Genomic DNA, 18,970 nt, shown 5'->3' with positions numbered 1-18,970 from the left:
CACATAATTGAATGTATTGCTTCGTATTTTAAACTTTCATTGCTGTTGTTTTCCTTTCAAAGGCTTGATCACCTTGGTCATAGGTTATAAAGACATTAAATACATATTTATGATGGTCATTTGACCCTTCACACACACAGTACATTCCATATTAAGGTCAGTTAAGTCAGTCCAAATAGAAAAGAACTCAGAGGCCACGTCAGAGTAGAAGTACATCCTTTTTAATATTACAGTACAAGCCCGGAAGACTTTTCATAAAACAAAGAGGCGCTCACAGGTGCTTTGCACTTGTACGTGGAAAGCACCTGATTTATTTTATTTTGTATTGAATACAAGCAGTTGTCGGGCTGATCTCTGTGTTGTCGGACTGAGTCGGCCGTCATCAGACTTTGCTTAGTCTCGCATAGCCAGACCTGTCTCCACAGCGCTGTGTCTGCAAGTAACAAAGCAAAGTAACTATTTCGTTTCCAAACTTAACTTTCCTTGTGTTGTTCAGGACTTGTGTCCGTCTCGGGCTGTGCACCTTTTACCTGAACCGTAAACGCACTCATGCTCCTATCAGGATAATTGTGTGGTGCTACCATGGCACACAGACACGGTGCACGCGTGGCGATGCGCTTTTGAGACGCGTCTTTTTACAGGGAACCGATCTGTCTTTGCACTCGGTGCCGAGGCTTCACAGCCGTCAGACGGACAGCACTCATTCTCACATTCTCTCACTTTTTTGGTGCCTTTCCTACTGTTCCTCTCCTCCAGAGGGGATCATCATCCATACACCCACACACCCCCCCCCCCCCCACACACACACACACACACACACACTGGCTTTAATGAAATGGGAAAGGAAAGATTGAATCTACTGGTCATCTGCGAGGGAGAATTTGTTGTGTTACCATGGCAATAGTAACTAATGACATCACTCTCAGAAGCACAGACATTCCAGAGGGAGAGAAGAAGAAGAAGACGAGACGGCTCCCATGCTCTCCTCCTCCGTGTGTGTGCGTGTGTGTGTGTGTGTGTGTGTGTGTGTGTGTGTGTGTGTGTGTGTCCATGCACTTAGTAATTATTAACTGCTGGTAACAGAAATGTCTTGGTTCATTATTAACTCATTTAAGTGGTGGTGGTGGTTACACAGCAGACTGAAGAAAGAACTCACTTACACAAGAAGGCCTGTGTGTGTGTGTGTGTGTGTGTGTGTGTGTGTGTGTGTGTGTGTGTGTGTGTGTGTGTGTGGTCTTTTGCTTTTGAAGGTTTCTCACACTTTTGTTTAGTTCTCAGTACTGTAACTCTTCTCTCTTCCAGCTCACACCTTCCAACACCAACACAACTGACACATAATGCGCTGCTCTGTCTGTAGACTTTGTTGTGCACATGTGGGAATCACTCACACAGTTTGCTGCGTCTCTTCCTGCCAAAGCTTTGCCAGATGTGTTGCGTGATCACAAACAGAAAAGCCTAAAAAAAGAAACGGATACACAGACTGGGAACTAACAGGGTAACAGAGGATACAACCTGTGAGACAGTTTAAAGCAAGGTTTGACGGTGACAAATTGACGCTATTAAATAAAGTGCATGAAATGTTCAGCCACATCAATCATGTTGTTCATGCATTGCAATATGCAGCGAGGGTTTGACAGAAATATCTGAGCTAAAAATCTTCTTTTAGTAATCCACTCAAAGCATGCAGTGTAGTCTTCACCAGCACCAAACAGCCATACTTTGATATAATGTATGGCTAGTAAATACATAAGGAAGAGCATCATATAGCTTTGATGATTTAACCACACTGTGTATTATTGTGCTGCAGGAATGGTTGGAAAAGTTTCTGTGGATGTTTCGGGAGGTATAACCCAGGAATCCATTCAAACTGATCATTTCAAGCTGACCACAGACACCTTTACAGCCTCTGTTTACACCTGCCTCCAGAGATTGAGTGTTTGACACTGAAAAGATGGAGAATCACTTCAAGAACATAGTGGCACTCGTGGTGCAAAGCTAAATGGCCTACCTGTAGAATATACACAAACAACTCATATACAGTATAATGAAGTAAGTCGTCCAAGGTTTCCTACATTAGAGATTGATTTAGCATACTGCCAAGCAAGTCTGAGTAGTGGGTCCTCCTAAAGAAAACACAAACAAGTGTGCTCACAGTTACAAAGACTGTCTCACATATATTTTTAAAGAAGCTTACCTTTATTGTTGTGTCACATCGGATCTCTGCAAAGATTAAGCAAGAGAGGATAAATCTGTACAGAGTAGATCTTGATTATTTAAACTCAAGCATTTCATTTTACTTGTTGCAATGCCTTATGGATCATTCTCATGTTTTTCATGCAGCCAGTTGGAAATGCTACCCTTTGGACTGCGTTGTGCTCACCAGAGAGAGTGAAAAACATTTGACTTTTGCTCTAGTTCGACAAAACAACTTGACAAACCTGTTGTCTCCCTGTTGTTAAATCTGCCGGAAAGAAGTAGAGAGTGATAATTGGATTTTGTTCCATTGCAAGAGAGAGTGTGTATATGTGTGTGTGTGTGTGTGTGTGTGTGTGTGCGTGCATGCGTGTGTGTGCATTGCAGTAAACACTCCCTTCATAGTCTGCAAAGACATAAAGATATCTAAATGCCAACCAGCGTCTCTGAGGCTGAAAATTAAAAATTGGTCTGTTTTGGATTGCCTCTAAAATGTGGAACGAAAACGCTGCCAGAATGAGATGCTGCAAGTCGGTCGTGGGTTTCGTTTTCATTCGATGTCATGACATAATTCAAATTTGTAACAAAAAGCTAATTTTGCATTTTCAAGTGAAGGAACGTTGTTTGCCATTACTGAGCAGCAAATGTCCCGTGACATTTTCAAACTTACAGAAACCTTTTCACAGTTAAAAGAAACATGATCACAAGAATAAGGAAATAATGAAAATCAATCCTCCGATTTGTGGACATGTCTGTGTGGGTGTTAAATTCAATTTGAGTCTTGTTTTTTTCATGCCAGCGAACCTGCAAGCAACACATTAAACTGATGCAACTAGAACAACAAGCAGAAAGAGCAGAGAGCACAGTGAAGAGTCAATATAGGGAGCAAGAGATGAAGTGGTTGTTACCTATAGCTCGTGGTGTGGAGGGCTGAGCCAAATTAGTGATTTCATTGGCATCTCTTTGACCTCTGTGCTCTCAGAGCGGCTGCAGCTTTGCTTGTCTCGATGGTGTCGGAGGCTTGTTGACATACTTCATTACCACGCTCTCTGCTCTTCTACAAGCATGACATATATTACACTACAGTCCTGTGTACACAGCCTGATTGCTCGGGGCAATGGGGCCTTGAATCTACTGCTATGTAGATTCAAGGCTTTATATGCATGTACACGTTTTGTTGGTTTACACACACTTACATGATTTTGTTTTATACATTTGAAACATTGTTTATCTGTGCCCATGTGCAACAGTTAATGTGCTGTTTGCATGTAAGCCCCCCATGTGCTCCCCCAGTCTTTAAACCCGTCAATACAAGAACAAGGAAGAGGGTTTTTTAAAACTTTTATTCAACCAGTCGAAGCTAAAAGTTGTGCATTAAAACAGCATCAGACAAAATTAAAATTTCAGAGATGCAAATTCAAAAGCAGGTGCAGTGATCAGAAACTATCTCTTGTAATGAGATCTTAAAGGAGGGTAACTCTTTCCAGTCACTAAAAGCAGCAAACTAGAATAAATGACAATCAAAGCAAGTGCGGTCTTAAGAAAAGTTCATTATAAGGAATTTCCTAGAACATAAATGATTTACCGTTTGACGTATAGTTATCCGGGGAGTACGGTAGAAGACGTCATGTTTATTGAGAAGATTTTTGGAGTCAAATCTGTAAATTAAATCCTCATAATCCATATTTGGGAGAATTGTCATTTTAACCGAGGTGTGCTTTGCAAACATACTGTAAAAGACTTTAAGTTGTTGATTTTAGATACATTAAAAAAATTGTTTGCCATGCTAGCGACATGGCTCTGTGAATGGCATGGTCAGTTAGTCTGTCCATCTTTTCACCCAATTAACATGTCGAAGGCTATGTCACGACAAGAAGTGTGTGGACAAATGCATTATTTAAAATACCATAAAATTGTCTTAAACATGTAATCCTGTCACTACTGCTTGAAAACATAAACTGAGCATAAGTTGATGGAAACACTGAAACACACTGATTCATATTCTACTTTGCTCATGAATTGCACAACCTTTGGCTGGAATATATTGTCTGCACGACTGCAAAGCAAATGCAAAGTCTGCTTAACATTTAACTGTCTTACCTTTGATGACACCATCCTGTCATCAATCAAAGGACATAGACAAACACATTGTTATTGATTGCAGTTTATTCATGTTGTCACTTGATATTTGACATAAAATAAATGATAATTAAATCAACATTTAATTAGCATGTTTCAGTCCTGTCAAAGTTCAAATGTAAATTGAAGGGACCAGATGTATAAACAATGCAAACACACAGAAACCAAGCATATGCCATAACTGGTATTTATAGAGACAGCACGTAGGGTGAGAATGAGTTCAACACACAGACCATGTAAATATTTAGAGGGAAGTGGAGTATGACGAACAGAAGCTGATACCATCATTATTCTTTTACGTTGTTAGCTAGTTTCAGTAAATGTGTATGATTTATAAGTCCACATATTTACAAAATGCCAATCAAAGACACATTTATAAATGGGACTTTAATTTATTGTGTGCTCAATTTTGATTTCATCCTGTTTACTTTTGTCTGCTTTTCTATTCATTCGTTGTTTGCTTGATATTGATATTGATGCATTTATTTTTTTGACACATTTGACATGTGTGACAATGTGATGAAGATGAGTCTGCACTGTCGCAAATACAACAAGACAAGGAGAAATAGAGTTTTCTAGAGTTTTTTCGTTTTGTGTTATGTTATGAGTTTTTGCAGTTAAGATATCGTCTCCAATTTCAATTTATTTCATTGAAATTATCCTTAGTTGAATTAATAACTAGTTGTTTTTTTTCCTTTTCATAGTCACACCCCAGAAACACTGCAAGCCCGAGAGACATTTTTGATTCAGGCCCACAGTTCATGACTTCACGATATGTAGGACTCACACAGTTTCATTTACCAGAAAAGGAGTGAGCGATGAGTGCAAGACAGTGTTACAGGAGGTTTGTTTTTCTTGCAATCATTGACAGCATGTCAAGTGTTTGTGAGTATTTCTGTGTCTGTATGTGCGTTGGTCCTTGAGTGAGTGTGTTGAACCGCGGCACACAGCTGCCCCTCACTTGCCAGCTGGACACCAGACAACCCAGGCAGCAGCAGCTGGAAAAATGGACAGACTGTTCTGAAAAGGAGGAGAGGAGAAGAGAGGAGAGGAGAGGAGAAGAGAGGAGAGGAGAGGAGAGGAGAAGAGAGGAGAGGACAGGAGAGGACAGGAGAGGACAGGAGAGGAGAGTGTTTGTGACCCAGACAGACATACCAGGAAGCAAAATGTTTGGCCTTTTGGCCTAAACCTCTGCACTCAACACCCCTGTCTCTCTAACTCCTCGCCCCATTCTCCTAATTTAATGCTCCCTCTCTTCCTTCAGTAGGGAAAGTACCCCACTAGAACCCCCCCCCCCCCCCCCCCCCCCCCCAGGCATGAGGGGCTGGCTCTCACCTGAAGCAGTGTGGAGGAGACTGGCCAAGCTATGACAGGCTGCCCACAGTGGATTGTTCTCCAGACCTGGCCTGTGTCGCTCACTGCTGTTTCTCCCTCAGTTTATTCTCTACTTTCCCTTCACATCGGCCTTATTCTCCTCTAACTCGATCATCCTTAACCCCCGACTTTGCTTTTGTCCTGCTGCCCCTCCCGTCAGACTCGTATAGGTCTGCTCAGCCTTCGAGTATAAACAAAGCAGCAGAGGGAAAAAAGGGGAAAGAAATTGGGAGAAGTGACTGGGGGAGGAAGGGAGAAATGAAGGCATCAGGCAGGGAGGCTGAGGGGGATGAAAGCGACCGCAGAGCAGTCTGTGTTTAGTGGGTTAGTGGAGCGCTGGCCTTCACTTACGGGGAACTTGGACCACTTTGCCACCACGATACAGCAGATACCAAGCTGTCCGACAATCAGACCTACATTACGGTTTTCATCACAAAACTTATTTTCTTCTTATTTTTGAGCGGAAGAAATCAAACCAACATAAATCGACTTTAAGGCCTTCTTTGTCTTTTTCATTTCTTCCATCTCTCATTCTCTCGAGATTTATTTTTTCCTTTCCAGAGCCCGTACCCACTTCTCCTGTGTCATTCCATCTGCCCAAGCACAGAGTAGTCAATGAGGACTGTGTGTGTGTGTGTGTGTGTTCTCATCCTCCGGCTCAGAATAAGTGGCACCAGACAGGCCTTATAAGGAGCGGTTAGATCATTGGCCACACCGTTAGTAAAACAGAACCATATGTGTGCTGTGTGTGTGTATGTGTATGTGTGTGTGTGTTAGTAAAACCATGTGTGTCCAGAGGTAGCTGAGAGAACGGGAGCCTGTTGCTAATAGACATGGTAAAGGTCACATTATATGGTCACGTTAAACACACATACACACTTTCTCTCCACTTGATCCCCTATTGTCCGTGCAGCGTTGCCCATGAGGTCAAAAAGAACGTTTCTGTATACAGTTGTGTTGTACTCACACACACCTGGCATCGATGTTGAGATCATTACATAAGGCGAGGTGTCAGCCTAATGTGTGACTGATCAGCTTTGTAAGAGGTGCGTCTCAGTGTTGTCCCGTTTCATCTGCTGATGGGTTTAGCAGAGATCTCTCTCTCTCGCTCTCTCTCGCTCTCTCTCTCTCTCCATCTTTCTTACACAGCTTGTCTGGAATGTACAGATGTTTCCTTTTGGGAATGGGCGTCTTACTCTGTTCACACACACACACACACACATAGAAAGAGAGAGAAAAAGGGTGTACATTCCCATACAGTCAAACACACATTTTCCTGTCTTAGACTTTGATTTTTAATTTTCGCCATGAAATTAGTGTCAAATGAACACACTCAAGATCGTCTGTCACACACACACACACATGGTGTGCTTTGTCCGCCCACAACCTCTGGTTCCTTGTTGTTTTCTCTCCCCTTTGTTTCGTTCTCACGTGCAACCGAGGCTCTGCTGTGAAGGCACCCTCAGGATCCCAAAGCCACCTAATTTAGCTCGACTCTGTCCTGCTTCCTCCTCTTCGTGTCTTGGCAACTCACCTCCACTCTTCAACCAATTCAGTTTTCTCATTTCCTGACTCGCTTTTTTAATGGTGCCTCGCTGACTCCAGTTGATCAGTATGATAGTGTTTAGTTTCTGTGTACTGCACATACCGTTAACGCCGTGTGTACAGCATGTTTGCATGTCCTATATGCTGGTATTAGCTTATTGGAGATATGCTGTATTGCCAATTTATACATCCCCAATTTATATAAATAGTCTCAAAGTGAATCCTGTCTTCAGAAACGAGCACTAATAATGATGAGTTGTGCACATCGAAGACCTTCCTCTCAGCCTCTATTTCTTCAATTAGGTGTCTTAAGTTTTATCAATTGAGCCATCTCCAGATTGGTTTATTTATGGAAATTTGTAAATATACAATCTCAGTTTAGTATTTTGCACCTAGATGTGTAATTCTCTGACTTTACTTTTTTTTAAACTTGTCTTCACGGCATTTTAAAAGAGTCCTGAAATCACTTCACCGCCCTACATAGGCCTATTATGATCGTCACTTGTAACTGTAATATGCTGCCTGTAACATAAAAGTGCTGTACAGGAATATGTGAATGTGGGCGAGTGATATCTACAGGAGGTTCCTCATTAGCTGCCTTCTTCCGCCTTCACATTCTGACTTACAGGGGTTAATTTCCTAATGTTTAATTGAAAATTATTTCCAGTAATAATTCACAAACCAATTAGCCAAATTAAACCACAATGTTACATGTCAGGGCATCTTGGTAGCTGTGCATGTGTGTGTCTAACACACACACATGCACATACACACACAAATACACGCCATGCAATCATTTTGACTTAGTATTGTGTTCTTTGGCACAGCTACGTCATATTTGATGTGTCCTGTTTTATTGATCTCCACCTCTGTCCGTATGAGCTCAACGTTTCTCTCCTTTGCTCTCATTACATTTTCCCAGCACTTACACGTCCACATTTATATGGTCAATTACTTGTAGCGTCCGTTGAGTGTGTGTGTGCCTGTAAACATTTTGTCCTTCTGGCATGCATTTTAAATGTGGACATGTTGGTTTGCTCCCGCAGAGATCTTTCCAAGAACCACATCTCCTCCCTTGACACCAGCCTGCTAGATCGTCTCACTGGCCTCCGAGAGCTGTGAGTATGCGTAGCAGTATATGTTTGTGTGTTCACATCGTTTTACCTACGTACATCCAATCCATCTGCATCTCTGTATGTATATGTGTGTGTGTGTGTGTGTACAGGTATCTTAAAACCAATCTATCTGCAGCTCTGTCGATATATATTCCACTATATATTTATATATACTGTGTATCTATCTATCTTTAAGGTATCTGCAAGGGAACAGGATCAATGTTCTCCCCAGAGGAGTATTCTGCTGTGGGCCACTGTCAATCCTGTGAGTACAAAGTCTAAAGAAGACGAGGACCTCGCAAACCCGAGGTAGAGAGGAGAGGAGAATGAGGAAGATGAAAAAGAAAGCCGTCGGGAGAAATGCTTGGTTTAGTCTGGATTTAAATAGGCAGAAATCCCTGGAGTGAGCTCACTGGACCAGAGAGCTTTCACACACACACACACACACATGTACCCACACAGCGACGCACACACACCAATCACAGCGCGATTAAGTTCAATTACAGCTTACCGCTCCAGGCTCCCACTGAACCTCCCTCCATCTTTCCCTTCCTCCATCCATTACCTTATTTCTTCCACCCATTTAATGGGCGCTTAAGCATGTTTGTGTGTGTGTGTGTGTGTGTGTGTGTGTGTGTGTGTGTGTTAAGCGAGGACTCTGGTGGTTTCCATCAGTTCCTTCCAAAACCACCACACAACGGCCCCATTATGTAGCCTACTGGATAGAGAAGAGAGGGAGGGAGAACATGAGTGAATGAGAAAAAGGGAGAAGGGGAGTAAAGAAAAAGAAAGAGAGCAGCTTGGAAACAAAGCGGAGAGAAACATCAGAAGCCTTCCTATCCTAAGCTATCCCTTACTCAGCACTTTGGTTGTTTGGGATTCAGTTTGTTTTTTTATCACTCAGTTTTGTGTTGTGTTGTATATATGAGTTATATGAGTCAACACAAATCTAAAAGTCATTTTGCATGACTGCAGCAATTTACAATCAGATAATAATGTAGAAAAAAACAGTTTCACATATTTATTCATCCGGTGACTCAATAATGCCTTCAAGTATTTTAGTCAATGGCAAATTCACACCACATTCATCACTTATTTTGCCAAAATGACAGTATCATAGTAATTGCCACGAACTGGTACAGTCAAAAGAAGTGACTAAAGACTTGTTTTAATGTCAACAGTGATTTGTGTCTTCTGTTTCAGCGATTTGAGTAACAACTTCATCACCACCATAGAAGAAAGAATATGCGACAACCTCTGCAATTTAACTCAAATGTAAGTCATCGCAGTTCATTGTTTTTTCTCCCTGCATCATTTTGTCTCTCGTGTCTCCAATAAATATAGAAATATGAGATGATAAATCAAATATAATTGGACTCTATTCATACAAACACACACACACACACAGTCACACACGAAAAAACAAACACACATCTGATCACACGTGCTTAAATAAGCAACACGTTTCCAGTTATCTCGCCCACACACAAGATGAATGAAGCTTTATTTCAGACTGGAGTGAGCGGTAGTGAGTAGTAATTATTCCTCACTAAGCCTTGAGATGAAACACAAGATTTGTTCTTGAAAAGAGTGTAATTTAACAGACTAGTCAATAATATACACGTCATACAATCTTATTGTTCTTTCTGTCTTTCTTCCCTCCTTCCATCTCTTGCTCCATGTCTTCTCCCTTCTCTCTCCAATATGTTTTCAACTGTCTTTCCCGTCACCATTTCTTCTTCTTTTCCCATAATTGCATTTTTTCCTCATTGATATTCTTTGTCCTGTCTGCTATTGAAAAGGAATGCATCTTTTCTATGGCAGCCTGATATGTCAAAGGGCCGCGGTAGAGCCGGGCTCACTGGCTGAACGTTTCTAAAGATTTAGTAATAATTCAGTTAAATGGATGTGGAACAGGCGGATGGTTGGTAACTTTGATGATATAGTGGTTTTCTGTCTGTGTAGTGCTGGTCTTCAACAATTATTGAGGATATGTCCATAATATGGTGACGATTTTGACATAAAGCAAGAGTAATATCATGGTTGTCAGAAGTAAAGAAGACAGAACATTTGTGTTTCCTGATTTCTTCCTTTTCTTGTCCTTAAAGGCAAAATATGATACATTTGTCGGTTGCTGTTTGTAAAGACACAAAGAGAGAGAGAGAGAGAGAGAAGCAATGGCCGAGCCAGCTATGGAGTGATTGAAGAGAGGGAGCGGCATTAGTGAGAATAAAGCAGTGAATCATTGAAATAAAAAGTCATTTTCTGATGGTTTCATGACATTTACGCTCCAAAGCACAAATAAAGACACCCACACCTCCTCACAACCCTGCAGGATTTTGAATGAATGCAGCCAAAGGGCAGGCTTTGTCCAGTCTGCTCTGTGTGTGGCTCTCAGGCCGAACAGACACACACAAAAGTCCTGCACATTATACCTTTAAAGTGTGTAATGAGGCTAAATAGTTAGGCCGATGATTTATCAGACCATAAGGACATTTACAGACAGCTTTGAAAGTTCGCACAAGCAAACATATTGGCTTGTAATTTCGGTATGAGATCAGTGACTGTGAAGACCACTCTCTTTAAAGCTTTGTGTACCTCACTATGTACTTACCACCTGTCGCATTTTTACAAAAAAGGCAGCATGCGGAGAATCACAGTGGCTTATAATGACTGTATGAGGCTGCTGCTTAACGCTCAGAAGAAGCAGCAACACGAGCCAAATGCTTGTTAATGTTGGTGTAACCACCTGCTCTGCTGTGCTCTTCATTGTGCCTTAAATTGTGTCCTTAATTAAGTCTGAATTAAATTGAATTGTAAGCAATAACGAAAACGCTAACCTCTGCCAAAGGTTCTCTCCTACTCCTTCAAAAAAGTCACATTTAACTACACTTTGTGTCTTGTAATTTTGGCATTATGGTTTGATCAATAGTTAGCTTATAATGCTACTGGACGCAGCCTCCAGAAGTCCTTCCCTTATGGTGAAGTTGTTGTTTCATACTTTTCTAACTCTGAACAGAATGGATTGATGACTAATGTGCCAGAAAACAAGATACAACGTTCATATTCATATTTTTTGTACTTTTGGCAGAAGCTGGTTAGTTCTCTGATATTATATTTGTCATCTAACTCCACTGAGTCAGCAAACAAGTGTATTTCCCAAAATGTTGGACTATTATTGTAACGCAAAAGCTGAAATGTGTAACTTTTGTCATGTTTCACCATGACTGACCCTCTTCCTCCCCGTCCTCCTCTCCTCCAGCGACCTTAGCAGTAACCCCTTTGATTGTGACTGTAAGCTGTTCCGGCTGGTCAGCTGGCTCCAGGAGAAAGGGGTGCAAGTTCGTCGGCCGGACGCCATGCTGTGCAACAACCCGCCTGAGCTGCGTCAACAGCCCCTGCTCAATGTCAGCGTGCTCACCTGTGGTACGGAACAAATAGATGCTTATGCAGACAAACACAAAAACCTCCCCGTTCTCTTTTCAGATTCATGTACAACATAATAGGAGTAGTTGAGGGACTTCCTAGACCTCAAATGAAGTCTCTCTCGCAAGCAAAACCCAGAAAGACGTCAAGCAAGTGCACTTGATGTTTAGCAAACAGGCCAAAATAGTAAATCCATGAAAATGCAAAACAAAAGTTGACTACAAATCCAAACTTTCCTCAAAATCAAAATCAATGTCCAAACGTAAGAGTAATAAACTCCTCATGAGTTGACCTTTGGACAGAGAAGGTCTGATGCTGATTAAAGTTTTAAATGAGATATGAATCAAAATGTATTTGCACTGCGCTGACCGAAAACCTTTCCTTCTTCTCCAGGTCTCAACTACGCTGCTTGTCTTGAGGACAGCAGCAGTGGAGGAGGGGGACGGAGTGAGCTTGTCATCTTCTCTTCCTCCACACCTGGAAACTTCACGCGCGAGCAGTGTAACAGCGTGTGTTTCGCTGCATCACACCGCTATGGGGGTTTAGGGGCGAGGCACGAGTGCCTCTGCAGCACCAACTCAGAGCCAAACTTCATCAGCGAATCTCAGTGCTCAGCTGCCTGTACAAACCCCAATGTTATGAAGGTATGCAGCACACAGTGGTCCCAGAGTGTGATTATTGCACTCGTAAGAACGTCAGATCTGTAGCTTCCGCCTCTTGCTTTGTTCCTTCTTTTGTAAACACAACCTTCAGGATTTCCTCTAAACCTTCTATAATCTACCAACAACTTTCCTCTGTGGCTTGAATGACTTCCCTACATCCTCAGATTTAGCTTCCGACAGGGCTGCCGTACAGAGCAACTGAAGAGAAGTTAACCTGAAAATCAGGATTTGTTTATTGTAAATCAGAGCAGTTAATTCACACAGAAACCTCCTCTTCCTCACATGGTTCCCTCTATACACAGGAATGTGGGTGGACTCTGGCTCACGACGTGTTTGCGGTGGACTTCGCTGTCTCACTGAAGCCCCTCCCGCTGCAAAGTGTCCACGACAGCATCGGTTTCTCCGCCGCGTCCTCGGTCACTCCGGTGACGCTGTCCTGGGACTTTGGTGACCTTTCATCCCGAGTCAACACTACAGAAACAGGGGCCACCACAGCGGCTCACAAATATGGACTTCCGGGACATTATGCGGTCAGTTTGATGGCTTGGGCTGGACACAAGGAGGTGAGAGAGAAGAAATAGCAAATATTTTCTTACTATTTTCCAGTTATATGTTTTTAACATAATTACATGCAATTTTAATATTTTGTTGTATATTTGTATGTGTTCAGGTACGTACAGCACGAGGAGAAGTGACCGTGACGCTTCCCCCCAAACTGGAGCTGCGCTGTCCGCCTCTATCTGTGGCCAACGAGAGCCTAGAGATCACACTCGTCAGCTGGGGTGCTGATGGCGTGAATGTAGACTGGAAGATTTCAAAGGATGGAGTCCAGGTCGCCAAAGGTAAAGAGACACCAAATGAGACTGATCGACAGTCAATAAGCTAATCGGCACAGACATGGTGACTCTAAACTCCTCATAGTAATCAACAGCCTGTGGCTCTCTGTGGGTTTATCAGAACATTTAACAGGATAAATGTGTCATGAACAACGCTCCATCACATCTATCGTCGTGGTTGTTGGTAAATTGTATGAATCATCAACATTACATTATGAAAGGAGAATTACAGGATTTGGCTTTTTTAAACCTGCAATAATATTGTTTTAATAATATATACTTGGGGTCAACAGAAATAGGTTGTTTACACAACAATGGATTAGCCCAATATTCACCCTCTGTTAGCTGTGTTTTGGTCTCTACCAACTTTTCCCTTCACCAGCTAGTTGCTAACTGTGTCCGTCTGTTTAAAAAATAAAATAGCAAGTTTCCAGCAAGTCTGAACTACTGTAAGAGCGCTTACCTCTTGCTTTTAAACAGGAAGCTCCTCCTGCAGTCAAAGCAAAGTTAGACCAAAATCAATTAAGACAATAGAATAACATTTATCAGAACAACTGAGACAATCACTGTAAATTATCCTATTCTTTACTATACTATATATTTTTTCTAACACAGAAATATTAACAATGTAGATTGTTTAGGGTACTGTCAGGAAAGACTATTCTCCAAGGACAATGAACCCCCCTCTGTCCTCTAATCAAAGTAGTACAGTCCGCATTCCCTCTACCATAAAGCCCATTGGAAGCTCTTGCTTCCTGTTTGGCAGTCGGGCCCATGACCAGCAGGTAAATGACATGTGTTTTAAGTTTGTAGCTACACTTCTGCACTCAATCTGAGTTTCTTGAAGCTCCTACAGTTTGCCAGAGTAGAGTAATCCATCAGTCAAATATCAGTGCATGAAAGCAGTTACAAAATGAACTGTCCTATCTCCCTTTGTCACACACACAGACACTCACAGTCTCTTTACAAGCAGACACAACCTGTCCCCCGGCTGACTGTCCCCCCTTCATACCCTGCCTCGTCCATGACTGTGTGTTTCGGTTAATATGTTGTTTTTTCAGATTTTATTTTGTATTTGATCTGTTGATCTGTCTGTGTTTGCCTCAACTTCTCAGAAGCTTTTTTTTAAACTAATTTTATTTAAATGGTAATGGAGGTGCAGACGTGATTTATACCCGTTTTGAGAAGAATCTATAACCCAACCCTGCTGGTTCATAACAAGCCATTGCTGGGTCAGCTTTTTTTGGTCCTTTTTGACCCAGCACTGGGTTACCAATTTACCCAATTGGGTTATTTTTAACCCAGCAGTTTTTAGAGTGTCTATCAAATCGTAAAGCAGTAGTGTATTCTTTTGAAAGCTTCAAAAGGCATGTTTTTTTTTGTCAGGAAGTCTTTTGAAACTCGTATTTTTAGCAATCAAATAATGATTGTAGGCTATCTGTCCATAATGTTGCAAGTGTGATTTCAAAACATCTGAGAAATCATGTGAACGTGTCCGTCCTTCGCCAGCCTCCCCTCACTGCCCAAAGGACGGGGTGTACCACGCCGAGTCCTCGCGCTGCTTCCAGATCGTCCCAGGGGAGTTGAGCTGGACGGACGCTCGGCAGCAGTGTTCAGACCGCGGCGGGGATCTGGCAATAGTCAGGAGTGACGCGCTGCGTAACCTGCTGGCACCCAAAGTCACACAGTGAGTGTTTCGGTCTGTGTGGGCTGCAGAAATGGGGTCTCAGCCTGTCTGTGTGTGGGGGGGGGATGTTATTGTTTTTTTGGCAATAGTACTGTATGTTGTCAGGTGCTGACAGATGACCTGACCTGGGCCTCACATTCTCTTAAATGTATCTTATGTTTCCTCTTAACTTTCTGTTTCAGTCAGGCGTGAATGAAAAATGCATTTTTAACCCTTTTAGAGATCACTACCCCCAAAAAATAAATGTATTTGTATTTTTATATCCAATCATCTTTTCCTTCCTTTTGTTTAACCTTAATATCCTGACATCTTTTAGCTACAAGGGAGGTGTGTTTGTAGCCACAGTCCTCTGTAGCTCCGGATTGCGCTTCAATTTAAGCCCTCCTACAATTCAGCGGTCCAATCAAATGTGAAGGATTTGATTTAAATTTGGCTTGTAACTGTACACTGCTCAAGTATTCACAGGAGAATACTCACAGTACAGAAGCTAAAGACCCTTTGACTTCAGTTTCACTGGGACTTAAAGAAAATAAATAAGAGAAGTCAACACTCCAGATGCACCGAATGTTTTTAATCTACTCTTTACTCTACTCTACCCGAGTACTCTTGCTCAAGTGAGCACAGAGTGATTTGTGCTCACTTGATCATAAATTGTCGGCATGTGGCAGATTGTTTATTATTGGAATAGGTAACGCCCCCTAAACTCTATTTATCTGCGGGTGTATGCTGTGTGCAAAAACTCTGACATACTGTATGCCCAAGAATTAGAGAGATGCCACTTCAGCGGGAGTGAAGTTGAGGTACTATTACATATTCTTAAGCAAAGTAAACACGTGATTTTCAGAGCGTCAGTACTAGCAGTACAGAATAATCAATAAGCATCGGAGAGCAGCCATCCAGAGGCTGAACGTACTCAAGGATCAATGGTCCAATAATGTTTCTTTAGCCCTCAGATTTAATAATCCAATCATTATAATTACTCTGAAACATCTAATAATCTACATTTTATTATATGATATTCATGCATTTTTCCCTGTCCCTTTAAATTTAATGTTTCTTTATGTTTGACAATTTGTGAACTGTGAAAATGAGACGCAATGTTTTTTTCTTATCTTGGTAAGAGTGCTCTCCATCACGTGTAAAATGTCCTCTTACCTGAAAACATTGGTGAATGCCACAGATCAATGGGTACGAACAAAATAAGAATAAGAGGACATGTGTTCTTATATCGCTTCCTGCATAAGGCCCGACAACTACTGTGAGACACTCAAATACTCAAAACGATGTGCAACTTTCAGTAACTGACAATCACAAAGTACATTGTTTGGATGTGTTCAGACCTGAGGCTGTTTTCAAGGGCAGTACTTTTAATGTGTCCTCATTTATTGTTTATGAACTTCATGCCTTCAAGCTTTCTGCTTTCAGTAATTTTTTTATTGTCGTCTATTCATTCATTTATATTGTTATTGCTGTTTTTTCCCGACATAGTACAGCGTGTGTTTAGATGTGAACAGATCGTGACCTGAGTCACGGTAACAGCGTTCGTTCATGAATGCTTCTTTGCTGTACTGCACGTCTGTGTGATAAGCTCTGGATTTGACTTTGCTTCATTATGAAAGTTTCTGGACTTGCGCTGGTCTGAAGACCCCGGGTTTTGGTGTTGAGGTCAGAGAGGGTCGCAAAACAACACATCTGTGAAAGCACAGCTGCATTGTAACTTTTAACACCCTGGGAGGAGGAGTGCGCAGTTCAGGATGTGTGTGTGTGTGTGTGTGTGTGTGTGTGTGTGTGTGTGTGTGTGTGTGTGTGTGTGTGTGTGTGTGTGTGTGTGTGTGTGTGTGTGTGTGTGTGTGTGTGTGTGTGTGCGTGTGTGTGTTGATGTGAGGGTAGAGGCCCTGCCCTCGTAGGCCGCAAATGGATGAGAGAAGAAAAAACCTGCTGCAGATGGAGCTTGTCCCCTCTCTCCTCCTCCGCTCATGTGTTCCTCCACCCCCTCGCTTATATAAGGAGCTCCTTTTTTTTTAACATCAGGTCTTGTTTTTTGCCACAGAGACCCTTTTTTCTTGTTCCCTCTCTGCTTGTATTTTTTAACCCCTGTCCACTCCTTCAGATGTCCTTTTCACAGATTTGAGTTGTCAGCCATTACAGAAAAGTCTGACCAAAAGATAAAAGAAAGAAAGAAAACAAGACAGGGAAGGAAATTGCTTTTATCTGGGTGAATATTTAGTACATGTCAGAAGACGACTAAAACCAGAATCAAACAAAATGTCTAAAATGTTTGACGCTTTCTTCCATTTTCTTGTGTCATACTCCAACTTTTCTTTTGGAGAGAAAACCATTTTGTTTCCAGTTCACAGCTAATGAAAATGAAAGCGAATGAAAATGTGCAGTCCATTAGTGGACTCATGGGGTTCCTGTTATGTGACATCCCCTCTCTTAACGTCCCACTGGGGTTCAATCAAAGCCCATTTTCATGCTCTCTCTTGCCTGCAGTCATTGATTCTTGAAGGCAAGCTGTTCATTGATTTAGAAATTTTATTTCGTCACCGTTTGAGACCCACATTGATTTAAGTCCAGATCACAAGGACATCTATGAAAATTAAGTTTTTCCGTCTTAAACTGCATGTGTGAATCATTTCATGTGCGATTATTATCTGCTAAAGTTTGGTACGCTGTGTTAATCTGTTTACCTTTCTCTTGCTGTCCCAGGGAGCGAGGTGCGTGGCTGGGCCTCAGTGATGTCGACTCTCCGGGCAAGCTGCGCTGGCTGAACGGCTCAGGTGTGCAAGAGGGAGAGGAGGGCCCGCCACCTCGTTCCCCGATCTCCCGCGGAAACGTGTGCGTTTCCCTCGATCAGCGTGCTCAGACCAGTTCACACCAATGCAATGCCATGCGGGCCTACGTCTGCCAGTACAACGCCCAAGGTAGGCTCCATACATCCACACAGACACAATAAAATACGGGGCGTTTCAAGTAATCAGAGGAAAGGTGCACAGGCAAGAGAGGAAGCAACTCTACATGACAAATGTCATAGTTTTGTTGCAGACATACTTAATTTTAAAGCAAGCATTCCCATTTGTCATAACCTCTATCTGTACATACAGCGTTTGTTGAACAATCAAGCATTATATATATTTATATATATATATATATATATATGTATATATATATATATATACATATATATATATATATGTATATATATATATATATATATATATATATATATATATATATATATATATATATATATATATATACAGTGTGAATCGGAACTCCAAATAAGTGTTGCGTGATATAGACAAAATAAGATGACATTTAATGTAATGTGAACATACACAACCAGGAAGTTTTTCAACCGGCAGTGGTGCATTTACATTAAACTTACTGAGCAGTCAGTGAATAGAAGGCCGCCTTATTTAGTTACACGTCGGTCTCATAAAGTAACACATAAGGTAACATGTCATGTGCAGACGTAGCTCGAGCAGAAGTTAAACTGGATTTAAGTTCGCTCCACAGGAACAGTCTGAGAATGAGGCTGAAAGAAATGTACAACATTCAACAGACTTCAGAAAAACCAGCACAATCTGAAACTGCCTTCAAAACTGAACTGAAAGTCTTATAACTTGCCTCCGCTTCTTCTCTACTCTTGTTAAATTCCTAAATCCTCCCCTCCTCTTTTGTCACCTTGCCTCATTTCTTTTTCTGCCTCTACAGTGCGTGTTCCAGATGCAGGGATTTACACTGTGGGCCTAGCTGTGTTTCCCTCCCATAATCCTTTGCACCGCACCCCGTCCTCTCCGCTCTCTACTCCACAACCTCCCAGAGGTGGCATAGAGGTGAGGAGGAATGTCCCCTCATTCAATCATCATACTTTGCTCCTCAAAACCTTCCTTTCATCAAACTTTCCGTTGTTTTTTCTCATTTCTCATCTCAGGTGCTGTTGTTCCCAGCTCTGAGCTTTGTTCACGCAGGTCGTCTGTCGTCTCTGGA

The 18,970-nt window shown here is 41.9% G+C and overlaps 1 protein-coding gene across 1 annotated transcript in view; it reads left to right on the top strand.

The window, feature by feature from the left end:
- pkd1a (polycystic kidney disease 1a) overlaps positions 1-18,970 on the top strand; it is a 50,262-nt gene that overhangs the window by 3,729 nt on the left and 27,563 nt on the right. Inside the window, exons 2-8 of the mRNA XM_076090851.1 lie at positions 11,629-11,792; positions 12,186-12,436; positions 12,757-13,017; positions 13,125-13,296; positions 14,800-14,977; positions 17,687-17,901; positions 18,695-18,816. Of these exons, the coding sequence (XP_075946966.1) occupies positions 11,629-11,792; positions 12,186-12,436; positions 12,757-13,017; positions 13,125-13,296; positions 14,800-14,977; positions 17,687-17,901; positions 18,695-18,816 (1,363 nt within the window). The remainder of the gene's footprint in view (positions 1-11,628; positions 11,793-12,185; positions 12,437-12,756; positions 13,018-13,124; positions 13,297-14,799; positions 14,978-17,686; positions 17,902-18,694; positions 18,817-18,970) is intronic.

This window comes from Anarhichas minor, unplaced genomic scaffold (assembly GCF_050575085.1).
Source record: "Anarhichas minor isolate MPS153535 unplaced genomic scaffold, ASM5057508v1 ptg000012l, whole genome shotgun sequence".
Lineage (NCBI taxonomy): Eukaryota > Metazoa > Chordata > Actinopteri > Perciformes > Anarhichadidae > Anarhichas > Anarhichas minor.
The sequence above is the reverse complement of the archived record's forward strand: the minus strand, read 5'-3'. Positions and strand labels throughout refer to the sequence as shown.